The sequence below is a fragment of the Scardinius erythrophthalmus genome (genome assembly GCF_964197995.2).
Source record: "Scardinius erythrophthalmus genome assembly, chromosome: 10".
Lineage (NCBI taxonomy): Eukaryota > Metazoa > Chordata > Actinopteri > Cypriniformes > Leuciscidae > Scardinius > Scardinius erythrophthalmus.
The window spans coordinates 34,038,148-34,060,103 of NC_138230.1; the positions used below are offsets into that span (position 1 = coordinate 34,038,148).

Here is a 21,956-nt window from a genome sequence, read left to right on the forward strand (position 1 = left end):
AATTTTTAAATGTAGTCAAATCTATATAGACATAAAAAAACGAAGAAAATTACTAAAACTTTGAAATTGAAAAAAAATAAATAATTATATATATATATATATATATATATATATATATATATATATATATATATATATATATATATATTCCCCCTCCTAAATAAGTAGGCTATTCGTGTGTTGTTGTTGTTTTTTTTTTTTTCAAGATTTGTCATAAATACCAGAAATACTGACGGATGTATTTTATGAAGGGAACTTCGAATTGTTTTGGACAGTGGTGAACATTCAAGCAAAAATGCTCACCCACGGAATATTTGACTTAAAATAACGTTTTATTACCATAGTGGAAGATGATAATTGACCGAGTCTCAATAGAGGACGATTTCTCCTATATCCACACGAGGGAGACAAAGATGAAATCAATAGATCTTCGTGTCACTTGTTTTTCATGTGTGTCTTGCTATAGGCTACGTGCACAATAGAACTTCCGGTTAACTTCCGTGTTTTGAGTGTGCGGTCGACTACTTCCGGTAGGTGGTGTTGTTGTTTTCGTCGTGGAGATTTTCCGGAGTCGCTAGTTTTGAGTAGACATAAGTTAGACAAAGTTTCAACATGAGCGGATTTCGGGTAAAAGAGAGGCGGTTGGCGTTTCAACGCGTGAAAAAGACCGCACTCCATTGTTGTGTACCCCTGTGTGCGAATTCGTCCAGGTACAACAGTACTGTAAGCTTTCATAGCTTTCCAGTGGATGTGTTGGTGAGAGCCGAATGGATGGTAAGAGTACGGCGGGACGACTTCACCCCAAGCAAGACGAGTCGTGTTTGCAGCAGGCATTTCCAAAAGGTCGATTTTGTAAACAACCCGGGAAAATTGAGAAGGTTGAAGAAAGGGGCCATTCCTGCTCTTTTTTCCTGGAATAATTTTCAAATACCGGTACCGAGGGCGAGCGTGTGGGAGCGGAGACCCAGAGCGGATAGCCCTCCTCCTGTCCATTACATCGACTCAGAAGAAGAGATGGAGCTGGCTACCCTGGCACCAGATCATGATTACTGTATTACTCCTACCACAGCAATGGTCGCAGATCAGTTAGCTGAGGAAAACGATACACTTCGCCAGAAAGTAAAGGAGCTCGAACTACAAATTCAGGCTCTCCAGCTGCGGAGTTGTTTAGGACTGAAGCGCTTTGCAGGATCGGACGAGGACATCCGATTTTATACCAGGTGAGTCATAATTAAGTGTTTTGAATTGCAGGAAGCTGATATCTTGTACCATATTAACAGTGATGGAAAAAAAAAATCACACAAGTCATGCACTTTAGTGAAAGTAAAGATGGGCTACTACACATGTAAAATGTTGCTCCACTAAAAGTCCACCTTACAAGAGGAAGAGTATTTTCCTTCAAGTGTACATCAAATATCAAAAGTAAAAGTAATGTAATTTATGACTAACATAATGAGATCAGGCCAAAACGTGTGCTACCTACATTACTCAACACAACCTTTCATTGTCTTTTCTTCATATAAAATAAATGTAGTGAATAAAAATTAAGATAATTGATCATGTGTAACTAAATTAGACTACCATGACTAACAGCAATGTTATTTTTGTGTTTTTTGTTTAAAAGATTCCATTCTTATGACCACCTGATGGCATTCTGGAGGCTCATCGAACCAGCAACATCAAGGATGATCCGTGTGACAAGTGTGGCAGAGAAGACAACATCGAGCAGATCAACTAAGTTGCTGCCCATAGATGAGTTATTTCTTTTTCTAAATTATCTATCAACCGGATGCACACAGAGAGAGCTTGGCCACCGATTTAACATCCATCGGACAACAGCCGGCAGGATCATCACAACCTGGGCCAACTTTCTTTACTGTGTACTGGGAGCTGTGTGTATCTGGATGACACCTGAAGAAATCACAGCCAGCCTACCTCCTGAGTTCAAGGAATATGCAGACACTCAGGTCATTGTTGACTGCACAGAACTGCGGTGTCAAACTCCATCCTCACTTGTGCTACAGAGTGAGGTGTACTCGCACTACAAATCACACTGTACCTTCAAGGCCATGATTGGCATGGCACCACATGGTCCTCTGACATTTGTTTCTGCTCTCTATGGGGGCTCTATCAGTGACCGTGAGCTCTTCAGAATGTCTGGCATCATACCTCTCCTGTCCCCTGACATGGCTGTGATGGTGGACAAGGGCTTTAGGGTGGACAACCTTGTGCCAGGAAGACTTCACAGGCCTGCCTTCCGCTCCAACAAGGAACAAATGGCAGCACAGGACGTCCTGGAGACACAGTCAATCGCGCGGCTGCGAGTTCATGTTGAAAGGCTGATCAGGCGGGTTAAGGAGAACAAACTTTTTGACACGGTAATCCCTTTGTCTATTTCAGGGAGCATTAACCAACTTTTCACTGTAGCTTGTATCTTGTGCAACTACCAAAATGGACCTCTGGTCAAAGACTGGAGAGAACATAAGAGCCAGGTAGAAATCTGAATGTTTGCTTCATGGCTGGCTGCTGCTCTTCCTCATTTTCCTTTTTTTTTTTTTTTTTTTACAAACAATATACTGATTCACACCACAATTTAGTTTTAGCTTACATTTACTGACTTTTTTTAATTAATAAATTATTTATTTGAAATCTATATTAACTTGGTCTCTCTTTGTGTTGTTTAATTTCCCCCAAAGTGGGCCTGACTCATTGAATATTAGTTTAACTTCTAGCAATACATTGGTGTGGGTTCACCTTTGCTGTGTACACTTTAAGGCAAGTGGTCAATCCTGTGTTACAACACTGTTTAGCACATATTTTCTGATTAGTAACTTGACAAATTTAAATTAACTTAAAACAACCCACTTGAAGGCCTCACACTATAATGAGATATCAACAAGAACAAAGACAGTTATTGTTTACTGATAATTCATTTTATTACTGCAGATATGCATGTAGGTATGTGTAGAAAAAAAAGAAGTCTGCTCTCTCTCTTATTTTTTGCATCACACCATTGTCCCGGTATATTCTTTGAATCAGGGTGTCTTCCTCCGCAAACACCACAAAATCGCACCACTCCATCCCTGTTAGGAGTAGCTGACCCTGCACCTGCCAGTAGTAACCATGACCCTGCTTCAATTCCAAGTTGCCGTCTTTCATTTTCAGATGTGGATAATCCACATAGCTCTTAATGTTTGGACATTTTATTTCCACAAGGCCGAATTCAGTACTTTCTGTTGGGTCAAAGACAACCCCATCTGGGGATGTACCTAGCCATGGAGTGTCAGGGTGTATTATGAAGCCACAAGGGTAGTAGTTCACCCTCTTGAGCTTGCAGTACTCTTTGATGGCATCAGCTTCCATTTCGAGACCCCTCTTCATTGCTGCTGTCTGACGGACCCCTTTGAGCAGCCGGTCTGCCATCTTATCTAAGGTGCATGGTTTAGCATGGCATATTTCCCCAAAATGTGAGGAAGTGAGTCTAGGTTTTCTCAGTCTATGCCAGTCTGCTGATGAACTTTGACTTCTAGTTGCATCCTCTATTTTGTTAGCCATCTCCCAGGTAACCTCAAGTGACTTGAAGTGCAGCTGTTGATGCTCAGTGAAAACGAACATACTGCATGATGTCTCCAGTCTGCAGCCAGCCAATGGCAAATCTGGGCGTGGTGGAGCGTCATGGTGAGGAAAAGGGCGACTTCTTGCCTTGGGTTGTTGGTATGACAGGGGACTGCCTGCTTGTACCAAACCGAGTGCAGAGTCCACTAGTGGCACCTCACAGGTGATACCCATTGTACAAATGGTTGGTGCAGAAACAGGGGTGAACTCTTTGTAGATCTCTGACACTCTGAGAATGGACAGGTCCAGCAACTCTCCACTGATGGCTTTGTACAGTGTGGACCTATTTGAAACAAATTGAGAAACACCAGTAAGATATATCACTTCTAGGGGTGGAACGGTACATGTATTCGTAGTTTACTGAAACGGTACAGAAGTCACGCTTCGGTGCTTAAAATTACACAGAGAATACACGGTATAAAAATAAATAAATAATAAAAATGTACTCCATCATTTTGACATCATTCAAAATGCAAAATGTTTAAGTTACTGTTAATTAAAATGTAATTTTAAATTTTTAGGAAAACAAATATATTAGTCAAATGTAGCAAATTCATTTTCAATTCATTCAGGTACAATTAAACATATCTCAAGGTCTTTTTGTCTTTTTATTAATTTAATTAATAAACTCATTATATAAAACTTTTGTCAGTGGACTACAGATAAACTGGTTCTATGCCTTTACTTTATTAATAAAACTTCTTTTTTTTTTTGCTTTTCCTCCATTGTACCGAACTCGTACCAAACCGTGATGTCTGAACCGAGGTATGAATCGAACCATGACTACTGTGTACCGTTCCACCACTAATCACTTAAAGGAGAAGATCACTTTTAAAATGAAAATTCTGTCATCATATACTCACCCTCATGTTGTTTCAAACATGTATGAATTTCTTTCTTCTGCTGAACACAAAGGAATATATTTAGAAGAATGTCAGTAACCAGACAGTTTTTGGGTCCCATTGACTTCTATAGTAGGAAAAATAAATACTATGGAAGTCAATGGTACCAAAAACTGTCTGGTTACTGATAATCTTCTAAAGATCTTCCTTTCTGTTCAGCAGAAGAAAGAAATTCATACATGTTTGAAACAACATGATGGTGAGTATATGATGACAGAATTTTCATTTTAAAAGTGAACTTCTCCTTTAATGACGACAAGTAACAAAACTACAGCTTTCTTGATTTGATTGAGAAAAGTAGGCCTAACAAATTAATTAATAGATTACTAACTACTAGCCAAATTCTCACCTTACTCCCTCGGCCATGGTCCTCTGCTTTGGTTTGGCAGACAGCACAGCCATCTTCTCGACGGGACCTGGTTTAACACCCTGTGAATATAGGCCATAAGCAGCGATGAGCGTATGTGATGTGTAGATGTAGTATTGAAATTATTGTTACATTATTCCAAGACTTGCCAGGGTTCTTGGCTTGTGCCACTGTTGTTCACTCTCCGTACAGCTCAGCACTGGTGGAACAACTGGAATGTCTAGCTGAGAATAATGTGCAGACTGGAAAAGTAGAGCCACACAATGGTTACAGAGCACTGATCCAGCTACACATGTACAGCTGTGATGGGCCAGCTCAACAGGGATTGAGTCCTTCAGCCCCACCTGTAACAAGATGTTTAAAAAATATATTTAAACAGGAGTAGTATAACTGATTTGTCATATATTTATATGGAATACTCAAGTAAGCTACTATTTATTTTTGTACACTGTTAGCTAGTAAAAACTTAACTTTTTACTTGTAAACACTGTTAGTAAAGGGATTAATCTTTTTCTTTTAATGTGGTCAGTGGAGCAGTTTAATTTGCAGGTACAATCAGAATCCCCACTTAAAAAGTACCAAGATTACAGTATAGCTCATTAGACTTAGCAGATTTACATACACTTCTATACCTATCTTATGTGTTTCACCTTTCACATGGGATGTTCAGCATACCTGGAAAAACAAACTATACTACCCCTACACCACTACATTGCTACTACAACACTGATTGCTGTTAGTGAAAACATAGTAGTAACTAAGCGTACACTGGTCGTTTTTGACGTGAATGGGGGACATGGTCAACCAAATGAACATGGTTAACCTAGAGAAAAGAAACAAAAGAACACGATTAACCCAGGAACATGGGTAACCATCTTAACACTACACTTATCCTACACTTAAACTGTGAGGTGGTTTAGATCTGTCCATTGACGGATGACATAACGCCCTCACACACACTACTCCTGTCACTGGATCTTTCTTGGACACTGAGTGAGAGGAAATACAAAACCAAATGAAAAATACACACAACCAGTTGATAATCATATTAACATTACAAGGTATTTAATAACACTAATAAAGTATGTTGTAATATTGACATGATTTAATGCGAGTTAAAATACTTGGCTGCTAGCTAGTCAATGTCTAACGCTAACAGCTGATCTAGCCGCTAACAGCTGAGGTAACTGTTATCGCTACTCACCTTCAAAGTTGTGGATGTAACTTGATATGTACAATCGAAATCCTTTTACACGCTTGCAACCGGGTGCAGGTGAAGAGTGGTCAACAATCCTGTGGACATCGTTCACATCAATTTTCGGGAGGCCTTGTAAACAACGAGTGAAATATGCCATCTTTCGCAATCAAAACCTGCCGTCTCGCTGCGAACCGGAAATGGTCGACCGCACACTCAAGGCGGCGGAAGTAGAACTCCTTGGTTACGTGCACGTAGCCTATTCTGCGAGACACCTAGCACTAAACCTTATGAATGTTGATTTATCGTCAAGCATTATAGGGAGGTAGGTATGAAGACATTAAGCCGTATATATACGCGGTTCCTTCATAAAAGCCACTGTCTGGTTTTCGGACCCAGCCATTTAAAACGCACACAACCAAAGGCTTCGAATGGATTGTTTAATTCCGTTTCCATGGAAACAGAATCTGGGCGCCGCGTAATTCGAACGTCATTTTGATTGACGGATGAAACACCGCCCAGGAGACGCGAGGACTCAAGTATTCCCACAGATGTCGGCATCGAAACGGCAACAACAAAGTTGAGAGTGAGAAGACGTTCATGGCCAACAGCAGCACCTGAAGACGCTTCTCCGCTTGAAAACCTCGTCATGGATGTGCTGAAATCTGCCAGAAGGGCTTTTATTCGGAGTCCCAGCCTGACCAAACAGTCCTGGAGCTCAGGCAAACACCAAAGTGAGTATTCGTGACAACAGCGAGACTTTTTGTTTACGCGCGTCACTTGTGTTGTCCATCCGTTAGCATCTGAACTTGATTTGTCAATAGTGTGCAAATCATGTTTAGTAATGCAATCAAAAGGTGCAGTTTGCCTAGTAGTTGTGAATCTTTATTTGTGGGTAAAATGTTTGTGTGTTTTTTTATTTATTTATTTATTTATTATTGGATCTTCAATATGATTAAATATTCTGTGCAAATTTGTTTAATGAACGACACAGACGCATTTTTACAGCTGTCGACGAGATTCACAATTTTCATTCGAAACTAGAAGTTTTGGGGTTTATTAATGGTTGACCTTGTCTCAAAACCTGTTGAGCTAAGTTACCTATCTATCTATACAGCTGTAATGCCCAAATACGCTGTCTAGATTTTGAGACATGGCTTTTGCCTGTCACACAATACGATTAGCATGTTTTTCATTAGCCCTCATAAACCCACACATTTATTTTAGCGAGCCACTTTGAAGCATACTTTGTTTTGGGGTGAATATTTGCGGGGTTGCACAATATCACCACTGTAAAACCAAAAATGTTTTGGTTAACCAAAAATGAAAATTGTGCCATTTACTCACCCTCATGTTGTTCCAGACCTGTACGAGTTTCTTTCTTCTGTTGAACATGAAATAAGATATTTTAAAGAATGTTGTTAACCAGACAGGCACCCATTGACTTCCATAGTATTTTATTTTTTTCCTACTATGGGAGTCAATGGGTGCCTGTCTTGTCTGGTTACTACGTTCTTTAAAATATCTTCTTTTGTGTTCAACAGAAGAATAAAACTAATACATGTTTGGAACAACTTGAGGGTGAGTAAATAAATGATGACAATTTTCATTTTTGGGTGAACTTTCCCTTAATAATTCACTATGCAAGGACATACTCTCTTAGACCAGGAGGCTGGAATGTGGATGTTCATCTCAGAGCAGCCTTCTGACACTTTGTAAAGATCCTGAGATTTTTCTACACCTCACTGACCTCCTGTTATACATAATGAAAAAGCACAGTGCAGTTGCTTTGACCTTTATAAATCTTCCAGCCAAAAAAAATGAATTTTGAGTGTGTTCTTCTCAGAGCGCTCCTCTGACTGGCGTTAAAGTTTAATTAGAATACATTGAAAATCATTTGTAATATTAATCTGTGTGGCTTCATTGTGTGAATAAAACGTTAATGTTAACCTTAAAAGGCAGGGTAGGTGATTTGTTCCAGAATTTCTTTTTTTGTTATGCTAGTTGAAAGTCTCTTCACATCTAATAGCAGTCACTAAGTTAAGTTTTTATATATATATATATATATATATATATATATATATATATATATATATATATAGAGAGAGAGAGAGAGAGAGAGAGAGAGAGAGAGAGAGAGAGAGAGAGAGAGAGAGAGAGAGAGAGAGAGAGAGAGAGAGAGAGAGAGAGAGAGAGAGAGAGAGAGAGAGAGAGAGAGAGAGAGAGAGAGAGAGAGAGAGAGAGAGAGAGAGAGAGAGAGAGAGAGAGAGAGAGAGAGAGAGAGAGAGAGAGAGAGAGAGAGAGAGAGATAGATAGATAGATAGATAGATAGATAGATAGATAGATAGATAGATAGATAGATAGATAGATAGATAGATAGATAGAGACAGAGATATATATATAGATAGATAGATATAGATCTATATATAGATATATCATCTGTGGCAGGCGTAGGACCATAAAATGTTCGTCCAATCATTGCATTTGGTCCAGTTTTCAATTATAATGGAAATCTTTTGTAACATTTAAATGTCTTTAGTGTCACTTTTGATCAATTAATTGCATCCTTTGCTAAATAAAAGTATTACTGACCCAAACTTTTGAATTGTTGTGTATTTAGGTTGATATTTTTGAGACATATAATCACTTATCAATCACTGAACATGTTTTTAAGGGGAAAAAAAAACAAGGTCATAGACTCAAAGGTCAAGTACTTAAAATACTTAGGCTAAATTTGCTAAATATAATCCAAAACACTGAGCAATGGTGTGAGTAAACAGTGACTTAGTTGTGTGACTTTATAAAGCTGTGGCAGTCGAAATGGCCATTTGTTTGTTGCCAAAAGTGTAGTCAGAATTGTTCCTGCAGTTAGGGAAAAATAACAGTCATTTTCTTGATTTAAACCGGTGTTGCAGTTTTGATACAGTGGGTTTTTGAGGGTTAATTTACAAGTGACCTTATATGAGAAGTTGGCAACAATGGTTTTGTGAAATAAACAATGCAAAGCCAGATTTTTGTCTGCATCTGAAATCATTTTCTTTCTCTTTGGCATCCATCCTGGACTACAAGTGTGTACTTGTTTGCTGGTATATCCAAGACATTCTAAAGCACGTTTGTTTCAACAAAGAAAGACTTCTTCAAAGTTGTTGTGGACAATCTCAGAACTAAGCTTTGAAAGCAGGTAAAGTGGGCTGGCTTGGTCTTAACAAGTGCAACTTTTTTTTTTTCTCTTTTTTTCTTTAGTGGTATTAGAAAGTTTGCTGTGCATTTTCATTTCCCCTTTAATTCTGTCTTGACTCCACAAAAGCGGCTCTGTTTGTTGGCTGAGAGCTGCTTATCTTCATGACCTGGAATGCAAGAAGTCTGCAAGTACACGCTTATGATTGTGTTTGGTCACAATTCAGTCACAGTGAAACTGAAAGGCTCAGGCTTTGCCAGAATGGTAAAAGTTTCCAACATCAACAAGTTACCAGTGTTTATAGGTTGTTCTCTCGACGGCTGAGTGATTGAGAATAAGACGCATTTGTGTGTTTAACATTCTTTTGTTGATCTTCTGACCTACTTTTAGCTCCAATACAGACTTCACCTCATTTCCTCCCTTTTTGTTGGAATCCAAACAAAGATCTTTTTTTGTTTTTATTTGACTTGGTTGCGCTTGTACATTTTGCTAGTTGGTTTGTGTATGTTCCCTCTTTAAACAAGTGGTTTTAATCTTGTTGGTCACAACCTATAAATGGGTCTCACAGATAGGGTTGAGGTTAGAAATCAATGACAAAGAGTGTTTGCGCTTTGTATTCATGTTGATTCTTTCATTGTTTAATGCTATCAATATTTAACACAAACATGGTAGGCTAATTAAAGAAGGGGTGTATTAAATTCATTGTATGTGTGAATTGCATCTTAATGTATTTTTTAACAAATTTGATATTCAGAAATTTAATGCTAATGCTAAATGTGACCCTGGACCACAAAACCAGTCACATGGGTATTTTTTTTTTTGAAATTGAGATTTATACATCATATGAAATCTGAATAAATAAGCTTTTCATTGATGTATGGTTTGTTAGGATAGGACAATATTTGGCTGAGATACAACTATTGAAAATCTGGAATCTGAGGGTGCAAAAAAATCAAACCATTGAGAAAATCGCCTTTAAAGTTGTCAATTTCTGTTTGGATTGTGCTGCATTCACTCACAAAAATAAATGTTTTATATATTTACAGTAGGAAATTTTTCAAATATCTTCATGGAACATGATCTTTACTTAATATATCCTAAAGATTTTTGGCATAAAAGAAAAATAAATAATTCTGAGCCCTACAATGTATTGTTGGCTATTGCCACAAATATACCCGTGCGACTTATAGGGTCACAAATGCAGATGATCAAATGAAAGTAGCCATATAATTATATGCACAGTTAGGATTGCAAAATGAATGGTCTTATCAACTTTTAAAGGGTAGATTTCAGAATGATTCACCTTGTTATAGTTTATAATTACTTTCCTTCCTCTTGAACTTCACATTCAGCTATCTCCTATGATCATTTCTCATCAGAGTGATCAAAAATGTCCTTCCTGCTGCTCCAAAGTCATGTGCCTCAACAGAGAAAGTGCACAGCTTGCAGCAAACATCGCTGCATTGTAATGGAGAAACCCATCTATAAGAAGTTTTTATGGTGTTTTATAGTGGTGAGATTTATCGCCCGTGCCTCTGGATCTTTGGTGTTCGTCGGTGCCCTGCCACATACTAAAAAGGGAGGCAGAGCGTGAGGGAGACGTCCAGCAGCTGTTGAGGCTTTTCCAGGCAGTCCATTTGATAAAAGCATTAGATATTAACCTTTCATGTTTCACGAGGAGTCATGTGGATGTAGAAGCATGAGTTCAGACTTGTTATTAGGGAGCCTTAATTTTTAAATGTGCTTTTTTTTCACAAAGCCATCATTATCCCATCGAAGTTTGATATGGTCAGTTTAGTTGTTTGCAATTCACACTAGAAGAATACATATGATAAATCTGTCATCTCAATGTTCTCATGAACATGTTCCTATCACTGGGGTCATCTACTTTGATCTCCATTTGTCTCTTTAAGCAAGAATGATATCCTGTTTCTTAAGAGTGCTGTTTATTTGTCCATTTTGAAAAATAAGCAAAGGACATTCTTTCCTCTCTATCTGACCGAGATTGAAATAACTCCTAACCTTACCATGACTTCTAGTCAGAAAAAAAAAAAAACCACAATTTTGCACCGTAATCATATCTGGCCCAAAAAGCCAGTTAAGTTTTGACAACCAGTGGTTTGGGTCGCTCCACCCTTGGATGTTTCTCCAGGAATATGGTTAAGACAAGTAGTGTTTCCCCCCTGTGATTAAGGGCTCTTGGGTGTGTCACTAATCAGTATGTCACTAGGGCTGTATTATTACGCCCTTTTCCATTTCTCCATGTCTATGAATTACCCTGGTTTTTATGCCGGGGTTGTAGGGCATCATCAATAATTTCAGCATGATATGTTATTTCAGGAGCTGTGGGCAAAGTAATGAAATAGATAGATTCTGTTGTGTCTTTAAATCATTTGTCAGCCTTTCAGTTTCTTTGTAATGGTTGGATCATCCTTGGTGTGGCTGGTTTTGTTTATAAGTGAAATGCCACATTAGAGCTGAATTTTGCCCTTGTCATGACATTCTTTAGTCATCTTTGTTTTCTGTTAGCTGTACGCAAGAATTAACAATAACTTTCTGAGACTATGATTCACTGTTTCCTGTGATTGTGATTCCTGTAAATATATGTATGATTCGTTGAATGGGTCATACGCCTGCTTAATGGTTAAGTGTTTAGCAGACCAGTGGCTTGTTCAGACCAAAGTAAATGAGATACAGGAATGGCCTTTTCCTTACTTCAGTATAAATATAATGCTATTTAATATGTTTTATATATAACATATAGTCTAGGTGGATTATGCAATTTATTAGGAACATATAGAAAAATAACACAATAAGGTGAATTTTGTGGGACTGTGTTGAACAAATCTGACTAAATGAAAAATAGCTTGGTGCCTTTGTGTTGTAATTCCTATAATTTATCTATGGGGATTTTCTGAAATTTAAATGTTATAGCTCCACTGCCAAAAGCAATCAGGTGAGGCACAGGTAGTGTTACTTGAGCCAAACATGTGAGTTCTCTCAACAGAAACTAGATGTACCGCATCGCGGTACAAAATATGACCGCCGCTCAGGCCTGCACTGGCTTTCCACAAAAATAAATGACGTGGAGTAATTTGGCTGTATTGCGTGTTTATGTATATACCTAAAAAAAGTAATAGTATGTGCATGTCTGTGTGTGTTTGTGTATGTCTGTGTATGTGTGTGTCTGTGTGTGTGTGTGTGTGTGTGTGTGTGTGTCTGTGCGTGTATGTATGTGTGCGTACATGTGTGCGCGTGTGTGTTTGTGTGTGTGTGTCTGTGCATGTGGATTTGTATGTGTGTGTATGGGTGTGTGTCTGTGCGTGTGGATGTCAGTGTGTGTGCATGCTTGCGTTTGTTTGTATTCCTGCATGTGTGTGTGTGACAGTATCATCCTAAACCAGCAACCCTTCGCTCAACAGCACCATCTACAGGCCGATGAGTGAACAGTCACTAAATGTGCACATAAATGAATTTATTTTATACCCCCCCATGGATGAAATTCTACAAAACTTAGCAGAGGATACCCCCAGAGGAGGTATTTTCATTTTTTATGGGAGGGGCGCAAATCACAAATGAGTGATTATGGGCTAGGTTGATGTGGGCCCTTAAGAGCAACATACCATAAAAATTTCTTCATCCTCGGTGCCACGGTTCAGGTAGTTATTTAGGAAAAACTGCATTTTTTTGGGTTTGGGGGGGCCCAGCGCGGGGGGGGAGTGGCCCCCAGGGACCAAACGAAATTTTTCCGTAAAAGTCTAGTAGACCAACATACCATAAAAATTTCTTCATCCTCGGTGCCACGGTTCAGGTAGTTATTTAGGAAAAACTGAATTTTTTTGGTTTTGGGGGGGCCCAGCGCGGGGGGGGGGAGTGGCCCCCGGGGACCAAACGAAATTTTTCCGTAAAAGTCTAGTAGACCAACATACCATAAAAATTTCTTCATCCTCGGTGCCACGGTTCAGGTAGTTATTTAGGAAAAACTGCGTTTTTTTTTTGGTTTGGGGGGGCCCAGCGCAGGGGGGGAGTGGCCCCCGGGGACCAAACAAAATTTTTCCTTAGAAGTCTAGTGGGGCTACATGCCCACCAAATTTCATGTTCCCCAGTGCTTCGGTGTCCCTGGTATCGTTGACGAAAAATTTACGGGGGCCCCAGCGCGGGGGGGGAAGTGGCCCCCGGGGACCAAACGAAATTTTTCCGTAAAAGTCTAGTAGACCAACATACCATAAAAATTTCTTCATCCTCGGTGCCACGGTTCAGGTAGTTATTTAGGAAAAACTGCATTTTTTTGGGGGTTTGGGGGGGCCCAGCGCGGGGGGGGAGTGGCCCCCGGGGACCAAACGAAATTTTTCCTTAGAAGTCTAGTGGGGCTACATGCCCACCAAATTTCATGTTCCCCGGTGCTTCGGTGTCCCTGGTATCGTTGACGAAAAATTCAGTAAGGTGATGAAAAAAAAAAAAAAAAAAAAAAAAAACTTTGACAATCCCTATATGACCGCTTCATAGCGGCGGTCATAACTAGCTACGCTAGCGGCGGTCATAATAATGGGCGTTTATTTGTGTGCATCTGCGTTAATGGATAGCCGAAACAGCTTAATGTGTGTTGTAATCATATTAGGAATTTATGCAGATTGTGATTGTGAAGGCAGGAGTGTTGGAGTTTCACAGGTGCTGTAATCACATTTGCATTTTATATATTAACATTGGGTTTTTTTCTTCTTGGCATTAACTAACTGAGTATACAAAACGCAAGCTTGAAAGCAAAGAACCAATGCTGCAATTGCAAAATTACAATTTATTGTCTAAAAATACCACTACTAAACTAATACAATGCATATATTAGTAGTCAACCTAACTCAATTGTTTTATTCCAGAAGAGTTCAGTAGGGGTTCAAGCTGTGCTTTGTGCAGGCCTTGTCAAGTTCTCCCACAGTGTTTTTAGTTAAGATGAGCTGAGAAAAGACACTATTCTAAAAACACCGGTTCAAGAAAGACACGTTTAATTTCTTGAACTTTTAATTTCTTTAGAGCTGCCAGGCCTTAGATTGTCTTTGTCTGTTTTCAGTTAGCCCTGGGAATAAAGTTGTACAGAGGCATCCAAAATGTTTTTCTGGCCTGGAATATCTCGAGCAAAGGTTGATTCCAACAAATATTTACTCATGCACTGTTTTTTCTTCTTTAATATTTCATAACTGTTCATGATCTCTGCAGCGCAAGTCTCTTGTGTGCACTTTGGTTGAAGTTGTTTACTGTTTATCTGTGCTGACTTGGTTTAACCCACATGTGTAAATGTTTTTGTAGCTATTCAGCGTTGCCTCAAACTCTTCACTCTGTTCGTATTTTTTCTTCTTCATGCAGAGCTCCCTGAGAATTGGACTGACACAAGAGAGACTCTTCTCGAGGGAATGACCTTTAACCTTCGTCATCTGGGGATGACTCTGGTGGACCAACCCAAAGGCGAGGAGCTCTCAGCTGCTGCTGTCAAGAGGATTGTTGCCACGGTGAGTTCATTTGTCATAGCTTGGATTTGAAGATATTAGAATATCTAAAGACCACAATACCATTGTGACAGCCAAGCAACCACATAGCAACACCCTGGCAATCACCCAGAATACCCTAGCAGCTGCATAACAACAACCTAAAACACTTATAACACCTTAGAAACCCCATAGTAATCATACAGAACCGCCTAGAATCAAGTTCTGCACGGACAAATTGCGTAGACTATGGACAAGCAGCAATATTAAAAATGTTTTCATATTCATTTGTTAGGCCAAAGCCAGTGGGAAGAAACTGCCTAAAGTGGCCCTGAAAGTGTCTCCTCAGGGAATCATCTTGTGCGATATTGTGTCTAACCAGCTGATCGAGAACATTTCCATATACAGGTGACCTCCACATACCTCAGCTCAACTACTTCTCTCACGTTCAACTGCCTGTTAAACATTCACTTGTTGTGCCACTGAACCACATTAGAGTATGAAAGAAGTGGTCTCTGCACGCTTCCTCTTCTCAGAAGTGAGTGTGTCTGACCTACAGTGGAGATGATTTATCCTGCCATCCAGTGTTTTACCATACACACACACACACACACACACACACACACACACACACACACACACACACACACACACTCACCTCCGAGTTTCTCACTAGAGACATGTGAAATACAGCATACTGCAGGGAAACAGCAGTAGTAGCCATAAATCTCATCCACACACACACACACACACACACACACACAAACTTTTCAATTCAATTCGAAAGGCTTTATTGCTGATTTAGTGCTCAATTATTAAATGGTGCTCAATTATTAATGATTCTTATTATTAATGTTGAACACTTTTTGCTGCTAAATATTTTTTTGGAAACTTTTGAATGTCAGTTTCATGGTTTCCACAAAAATATTAATCAACAAAAAATTTTTTCAGCATTGATAATAATAAGAAATGTTTCTTGAGCACCAAATCAGCATATTAGAATGATTTATTAAGTAACATGTTACACTGAAGACTGGAGTAATGATGCTGAAAATTCAGCTTCACCATCCCAGGAATAAATTTCATTATAAAAATATTAAAATTATTGTTGTTTTGACTGTATTTTTCATCAAATATTAGACCAAAAAAAAAAAAAACAGTCCTTGAAATTCCAATGCAGTCTGTGTCTGCTCCATATCCATATGCCTGCTGCAACTCATCATCATTTTGTATTTACTCAAACCTGACTGCAAGTCCTTAACGCTGGTCTGGTTTGTGACCCTTTCTCCCAGGATATCATACTGCACAGCTGACAAGATGCATGACAAAGTGTTTGCTTTCATCTCCCAGAACCAACAGAATGAGACGCTGGAGTGCCACGCGTTCCTCTGTGCCAAACGGAAAGTGGTGAGTGTTTGATGCTTTCCTTATGAAAGCTGTGAATCTTTCCATCAATACAAAGACTTCTGACTGGAACAAAAGGAGTCAAACTTAGCATGAAGAAGGAGGACAGTTTTTCAGAATGGCTGACTAGATCACTTTCTCTCTGTTGGAAGGACATGCTGTTCTTCTCAGCATAGCACAATGATCCAAAAACATGTTAACATGCCTGTTGAGATGGTGAGGTTTAAATGCAAAAGCTTTTCCTACATGGGTAACATTTGAAGGCACTGCATGTGAAGGTTGTTCAGAAAGCTGGGAGATTTCAGAGATGCATTGATTTGCATTGATTGTTTTTATTCTTCAGAGAAAGTATTCTTCCAGAATGCACTGCGACACGCTTGGTAAAACAGTTCTTCCAAGACTTCACACAATCCGCGAAAAGTGATAACTATAAATCTTTCATTCAATACTGAAAAGTATTAATAAAAAAAAACAATAATCCTTGACTATTTTACCCAATATTTGTACATATTACGATGTACTGTATTTGTATACCAACAAAATAAAAGCTTGACGATTTGAATGGTCTTCCTCAACATCCCATAATATTCTCACCTGACGTAGGTAAATATTTTTGAATTGGAAACATTTTATCTGATTCCCTAGAATCTTCCCAGGCCTACTGACCTTGACTAAAGAAAGGCATTATTCACAAACATTTGCAGATTATAACATGAAACATTAGAGAGAGAGAGACAAACAAGAGATAAAATGGGCAATATAATCTTCTACTAGTCTTCTATCAAGAGTGTGATGGAAGAAAGGGGCCTGTGATCTGTAGTTATCTGAAGTATTGCATTTGAGTGCCTCAGATAACTTACAACATCTCCATACTTAATGAAATCTAACCCTTATATGTATGCCATAACCTCCGTTGGGCAGCGACTGGCTTGAAACCTTCAGTTCGCCCCCTTACATTCTTAAACCGTTAACACTCTCTAGAAGCATCATATATTGAGTAACAATAAGGTATAGTGTCTGTTTTCAATACATGCAATAAAAATATTGATGTACAGACACATACACATTATGTATGTCAAAAACAAAACGTATATTTCCTGATTAAAAGTTATGTAAGAAAAACTCCTGTAGATTAACAAAATGAATCCTGTTAGCAATGGTATTGATTGAATTCACATAGGAAAATAATATTCTCTTACACTGATCTAAAACTCCCTTCAGTTTGCAAACCACTGATCACTGACATTGAAACGCCTTGCTTATATGTTGGATCTGTCCATTTGTTCTCTCTCTGTCCCATTTGAGTCACTGTTGTCCTGTTGTGTTCCCTCAGGCCCAGGCGGTCACGCTCACGGTGGCTCAGGCCTTCAGAGTGGCCTTCGAGTTCTGGGAGGTTGCCAAAGAAGGTACAGAGTTTCATATCTCTCCTCAAAACAATATGGAACTCATGTATAACTGCAGAGAATCATACGCCACAAGTGGAAAATAATTTGTCACTTCGTGTTTTGAAGGATTTGCAGATTTTGCACTCTTGAAAGGGTCTTCAAGGGCATTGATTCTGTTGTGATTGATAATGGCAGTCAGAACATTGATCTGTTGCCTTTTCTTGTTGTAGAAAAGATGGATGCACACAAAATGATGTACTTTTTTTGTATTTGGAAAACAGGAGCCAGTTAATGCATCACCTTCCAAAAAAATCCTTGCATATTTTGTACTTGTCACACAGTCTTAGAAACTTTGTTTAGTAAGAATGCAAAGAACTTGGACACCAGTGCTTAGTGAAAGCACCAAGAAAAGAAATTTATTTGTTTGAATTTATATGAACTTAATTTGTTTAAGCAGTATTATTCATGATGTACTGTTGCTCTGCTCTCAGAGAGAGAGCATGGTGTGAAATGGGATTCAGCTGGAGAAACGTCCAACAGTTCACAGTCAGAGGGATCGGTCAGCCTGACCAGCCTGAAAGGAGGAGGTACTGACTCCTCAAACTCTCTTTGCCTCCTTTTGTGAGAAACTATCCCTTTTACACTTCAACATTAATGGTCTGTTTTGTTTGTTTTAGCTGTAGCTGCAGAGAACCTGTTGGACATCGAGGTTTACTCATCTGCTGTGGAAAATGTGGACAACCCCACCGAACCCAACAACAACAGCACCTCCCAATGGGTAAGATCTTGCCCACTTATGAACGTGTTTATCTCTCTGAGTGACTGCCGACCATTATCTTTACTTGTCGTCTTAAAATCCGAATATCATTTTCTCCTCTTTTTTTAGGAGAATGATGATGGTCTGGAAGAGGCTTTTTCAAGGTATGAGGCACCCAGAGCTGTTCTTATCTCCTCTTTCAAGCTTCTGTTTCGTCTGAATCTCCTTTGTCTCTCTTCAGTGAGGGACAGGAAGGACAGATCCTTGAGAAGGGAGCTGCGTGCAAAAAGCTTGCTGATAACCTCTCGCACATCAAAACGATCTCCAACTACAATCGCTCTGTGTTTGTTCTTAAAGATTGTTGGAACCATTTGAAATTTCCTTTCGTTTGCTCCGCATAACTTCTTGGGCTTTGATTAATCATCCAGAGCAATTGAGCAAAGGCAGTTTTCCCATACTGAGGTCTCATGAGACAGATTGTCTCATTTTATTTGTTTATTCTCCACGGAACCAAGCTATACCAGTGGTTTGGCAGGGTATAATTGACCCTGCAAATGTAGAGTTGCCCTTCAATGATTTATTTCTGATGGCATATAGATGACGAACCTGACCTGCATATTTGTGCTTTGAGTACAAACTCTTCCATTTTCAGACAGGCTGAACATGGAATGCTTGGATGTTTGTTTAACAACGTTTTCTATATATATAAATATTTTATCTTTTCTTTTTGTCATGTCTACTTTTGTCAGACTTGGAATGGTAGCAATGCATAATTAAGACTTTATTTAAATAAGAAAATACTTTAATGTACTGTATATAATACATGTGTTTATAATAATGATAATTTTAATAATAATAATATATTATGTTTGTAGAACTGATTACATGAATTAGAATTAAATAAAATAAATGTGTATATAATGCATGTAAATAACAAAAATGATGATGATACTAGTACTACTACTACTACTACTACTACTACTACGAATAATAATAATAATAATAATAATAATAATAATTGGGACTATTCTAATAAAATAAATGTATTTAATACATCTGTGTGTATAGTAATCATTTATTATTATTATTATTATACACATGCATTATATACATTTATTTTATTTACATAGTCCCTATTATTATGTAAATAAATTACATGTGTAAAATAATAATAATATTGTTAATAATATTTATTGTTATTATATACACATGTATCATATAATTTTATTTTATTTACATATTCCCTATTATGTTTGTAGAACTGGGCACATACATTTTAATTTGAAAAAGGAAACTGAATAAAGTAAATTTATATAATAAATTTGCATATAATAATAATTAATATTATTGTTATTAGCAGTTTTTTTTAATAATTATATTATTTATCAAAATTATTTTTTTACTTATTTAGTCAAATCTTGCGTTTAATACTGCTAATACTGTATTAAGCCTCTCTTGTCTTCTAAAAAATGAATGTCGAGATTAATACAATTCAGCTAAGTTGGCTGATTAATGCATGGCCACCTTCATCAGAATAGAATTAGGAACCGAGAAACATCCTGTAGCTCTCAAGCCCTTGATTGTTGTGCTCTCTCTTTGTTCCTAGCTGCAGTTTGGATAGCTATGAGTACTCTCCAGGTAACAAGTCCAGGTCAAGTCCTGTACCTAACGTCCACCCAAGCCATATCTGTCAGTCTGTAACATCATTCCCCTCCCCTGTTGTCTTCCAGAACCCTGTCAACTTTCACTGATCAACTCAACTAAATTAGAGTCCTGGCCTGGTACTGACCTAACAGACTGATCTAATTGTGAATTTGACGGCAGGGTTCTGCAATGATCCATATTTAAATGCAATTTGCAGGACAGATTTTATGTTTTTTAGTTTTCAGTTTGTCTTTTTCATCCTGTTTGTTTTTATCCCTGAACATTACATTGATGTATTGCATGGCTTCTAACCTTACAAATGAGACCATACCAGTTGTTAGGAAGCATAGTAAATAACATAGTTATCAACCAAACGTGGCTTTTAACGAAACCTTAGGCACATGTGGGCAATTTCAGCATTATGGATGTGACTAAATCGGGTTTTATTTATTTTTTCCATGGTAAGGTTGACATTTGCATGGAATTGCCCATATGTTAATCAAACCTGCTGATATACTGTTCATTTGCATCACTGTAGAGTTTCAGTTTTTTTTTATTTGCATTCTTCTGTCTCTTTCCCCACAGACTCGCTGAGTCTCGTACTAACCCCCAGGTCCTGGACATTGGGGTGATGCCTCAGGACTGGAACTCTGAGACCGAATGGGACAAGACCAATGGAAACGCACCAAACGCCGATGAGCTCTCCAGCCTCTGAGCACAGATAGGTATGTGGGAGAAAGAAGGTCCGGGAAACTCGTGCAGGAATCTGCGTTCAGTTGAGATGTTGGCGCACTGGTCCTTCTCATCCCGATCATCTGGTCCATCACACCAAAGCAATAGCAGACGAGTCTATTTTTGCAACAAAAAAAAGCCGATATCTTACCTGAGTTTACATGCTTTATTTTTATCAATCGAATTGTATACAGAATATTGTATGTAGATACCAGAGACAGTATTATTTTCATGTTTGAAAAGACATGTGTATCATATGACATATAACATCATGCCTATTCGGGTGCACTGTAGAGTTACTTTAAAGCCTAACTCTGTAGTTTGCTGCTTTGAAATTAATTTATCACCATAATGCTCTTCATTATAATGATGATACAGAAATCAGCGTTAAATTCACATTACAACGTCATCAACATCTTTTGAGTCATATTTCAGTATTTACATGTGTATATTTTTTTTATTTAATCAAGATTGTATGATTGTTACACCCCAAGGGGACATTTAATATTTCTCTAAAAAGTCTAATAAAACTGTTAATAGTATGTTAGCATTTATGCCGTTTAATGTTTTTTATTAGTCTTATGGGTATTTCATTATTATAATGAATATTATTATTATTTATTAAAATGTGATTATCTATAACATTTTAGAGTTATAAATTTGTATTTGGTCCTATAAAATTACATATTTTGTTTTATCCTCCTTTTTTTTCCTACCGTTTTTAGTCACCAGAAGAGGGCAGCATTGCCTTCTAAATTTCTCTGGCTTTTCATCTCCCTTTTAGTCCTTTGTGTGTTTTTATGCATTAGGTGGATTTTTCACATTTTCTATATTTGTCCCAGATGGCACGAAATGCACTCGACACATGTGGAGCACCTGCGGCAGTGTCTGTTTGAAATGCCTCCGGAGAGATGTGCCATCTTTACTTTAGCGAAACACAATCAGCGTGAGAAATCCCTGTACTCCTCATGTATGACAGTTATTATGGCCTAGATAGCAATAAATTGGATAGAGGTTTTACAAAAACCTCAGACCTGTAAATCATATCCCAAGAAAGTCCCAGCTCTCTGGGTATCAATTCGATATAGTATAGCCTATAATATTGTCATTTTCTGTAAACCATAAGAAAGCTTTTCTTAAGTAAGCCTACATGTGAATTTGTTTGTCTCAATGGATAGTTTGGCCTATAAAAATGGAAAGATATTGGTTTTCCTGTACATTTTGCTTCCGCTTATAGAATCGAACCCAGCCGGTTCACTTGCTTACGGTTGTGTGTATTTGTTGCACACATGTGTGGAGT

The 21,956-nt window shown here is 38.2% G+C and overlaps 3 protein-coding genes across 7 annotated transcripts; 2 read left to right on the top strand and 1 right to left on the bottom strand.

Annotated features, from left to right (window-relative positions):
• Positions 1-523: 523 nt before the first annotated feature.
• Positions 524-2,652, top strand: LOC308697053 (uncharacterized protein). The gene is made up of 2 exons (XM_081376111.1): positions 524-1,220; positions 1,625-2,652. The coding sequence occupies exons 1-2, from the start codon at positions 613-615 to the stop codon at positions 2,502-2,504; spliced, it is 1,488 nt and encodes a 495-aa protein (XP_081232237.1). The 5' UTR covers positions 524-612; the 3' UTR covers positions 2,505-2,652.
• Positions 2,565-7,466, bottom strand: LOC308697052 (uncharacterized protein). 2 transcript variants are annotated; one of them, XM_081376109.1, is made up of 4 exons: positions 7,427-7,466; positions 5,034-5,228; positions 4,867-4,946; positions 2,565-3,898 (listed from the first exon to the last, which is right to left on the bottom strand). In XM_081376109.1, exons 1-4 carry the CDS (start codon positions 7,430-7,432, stop codon positions 2,938-2,940), a joined length of 1,242 nt encoding a protein of 413 aa, XP_081232235.1. In that variant the 5' UTR covers positions 7,433-7,466; the 3' UTR covers positions 2,565-2,937. The 2 variants fall into 2 exon arrangements, with proteins under 2 accessions (XP_081232235.1, XP_081232236.1); XM_081376110.1 differs by lacking the exon at positions 7,427-7,466 and adding an exon at positions 6,089-6,850.
• ldlrap1a (low density lipoprotein receptor adaptor protein 1a) lies at positions 6,633-21,956 on the top strand. 4 transcript variants are annotated; one of them, XM_081376114.1, is made up of 10 exons: positions 6,678-6,813; positions 14,616-14,758; positions 15,030-15,142; positions 16,027-16,141; positions 17,472-17,544; positions 18,015-18,110; positions 18,201-18,301; positions 18,410-18,444; positions 20,510-20,649; positions 21,499-21,956. In XM_081376114.1, the coding sequence occupies exons 1-9, from the start codon at positions 6,729-6,731 to the stop codon at positions 20,637-20,639; spliced, it is 891 nt and encodes a 296-aa protein (XP_081232240.1). In that variant the 5' UTR covers positions 6,678-6,728; the 3' UTR covers positions 20,640-20,649; positions 21,499-21,956. The 4 variants fall into 4 exon arrangements, with proteins under 4 accessions (XP_081232239.1, XP_081232240.1, XP_081232238.1 ...); XM_081376112.1 differs by lacking the exon at positions 21,499-21,956 and adding an exon at positions 19,887-19,931 and having other exon boundaries at positions 20,510-21,198; XM_081376115.1 differs by lacking the exon at positions 21,499-21,956 and adding an exon at positions 19,887-19,918 and having other exon boundaries at positions 20,510-21,198.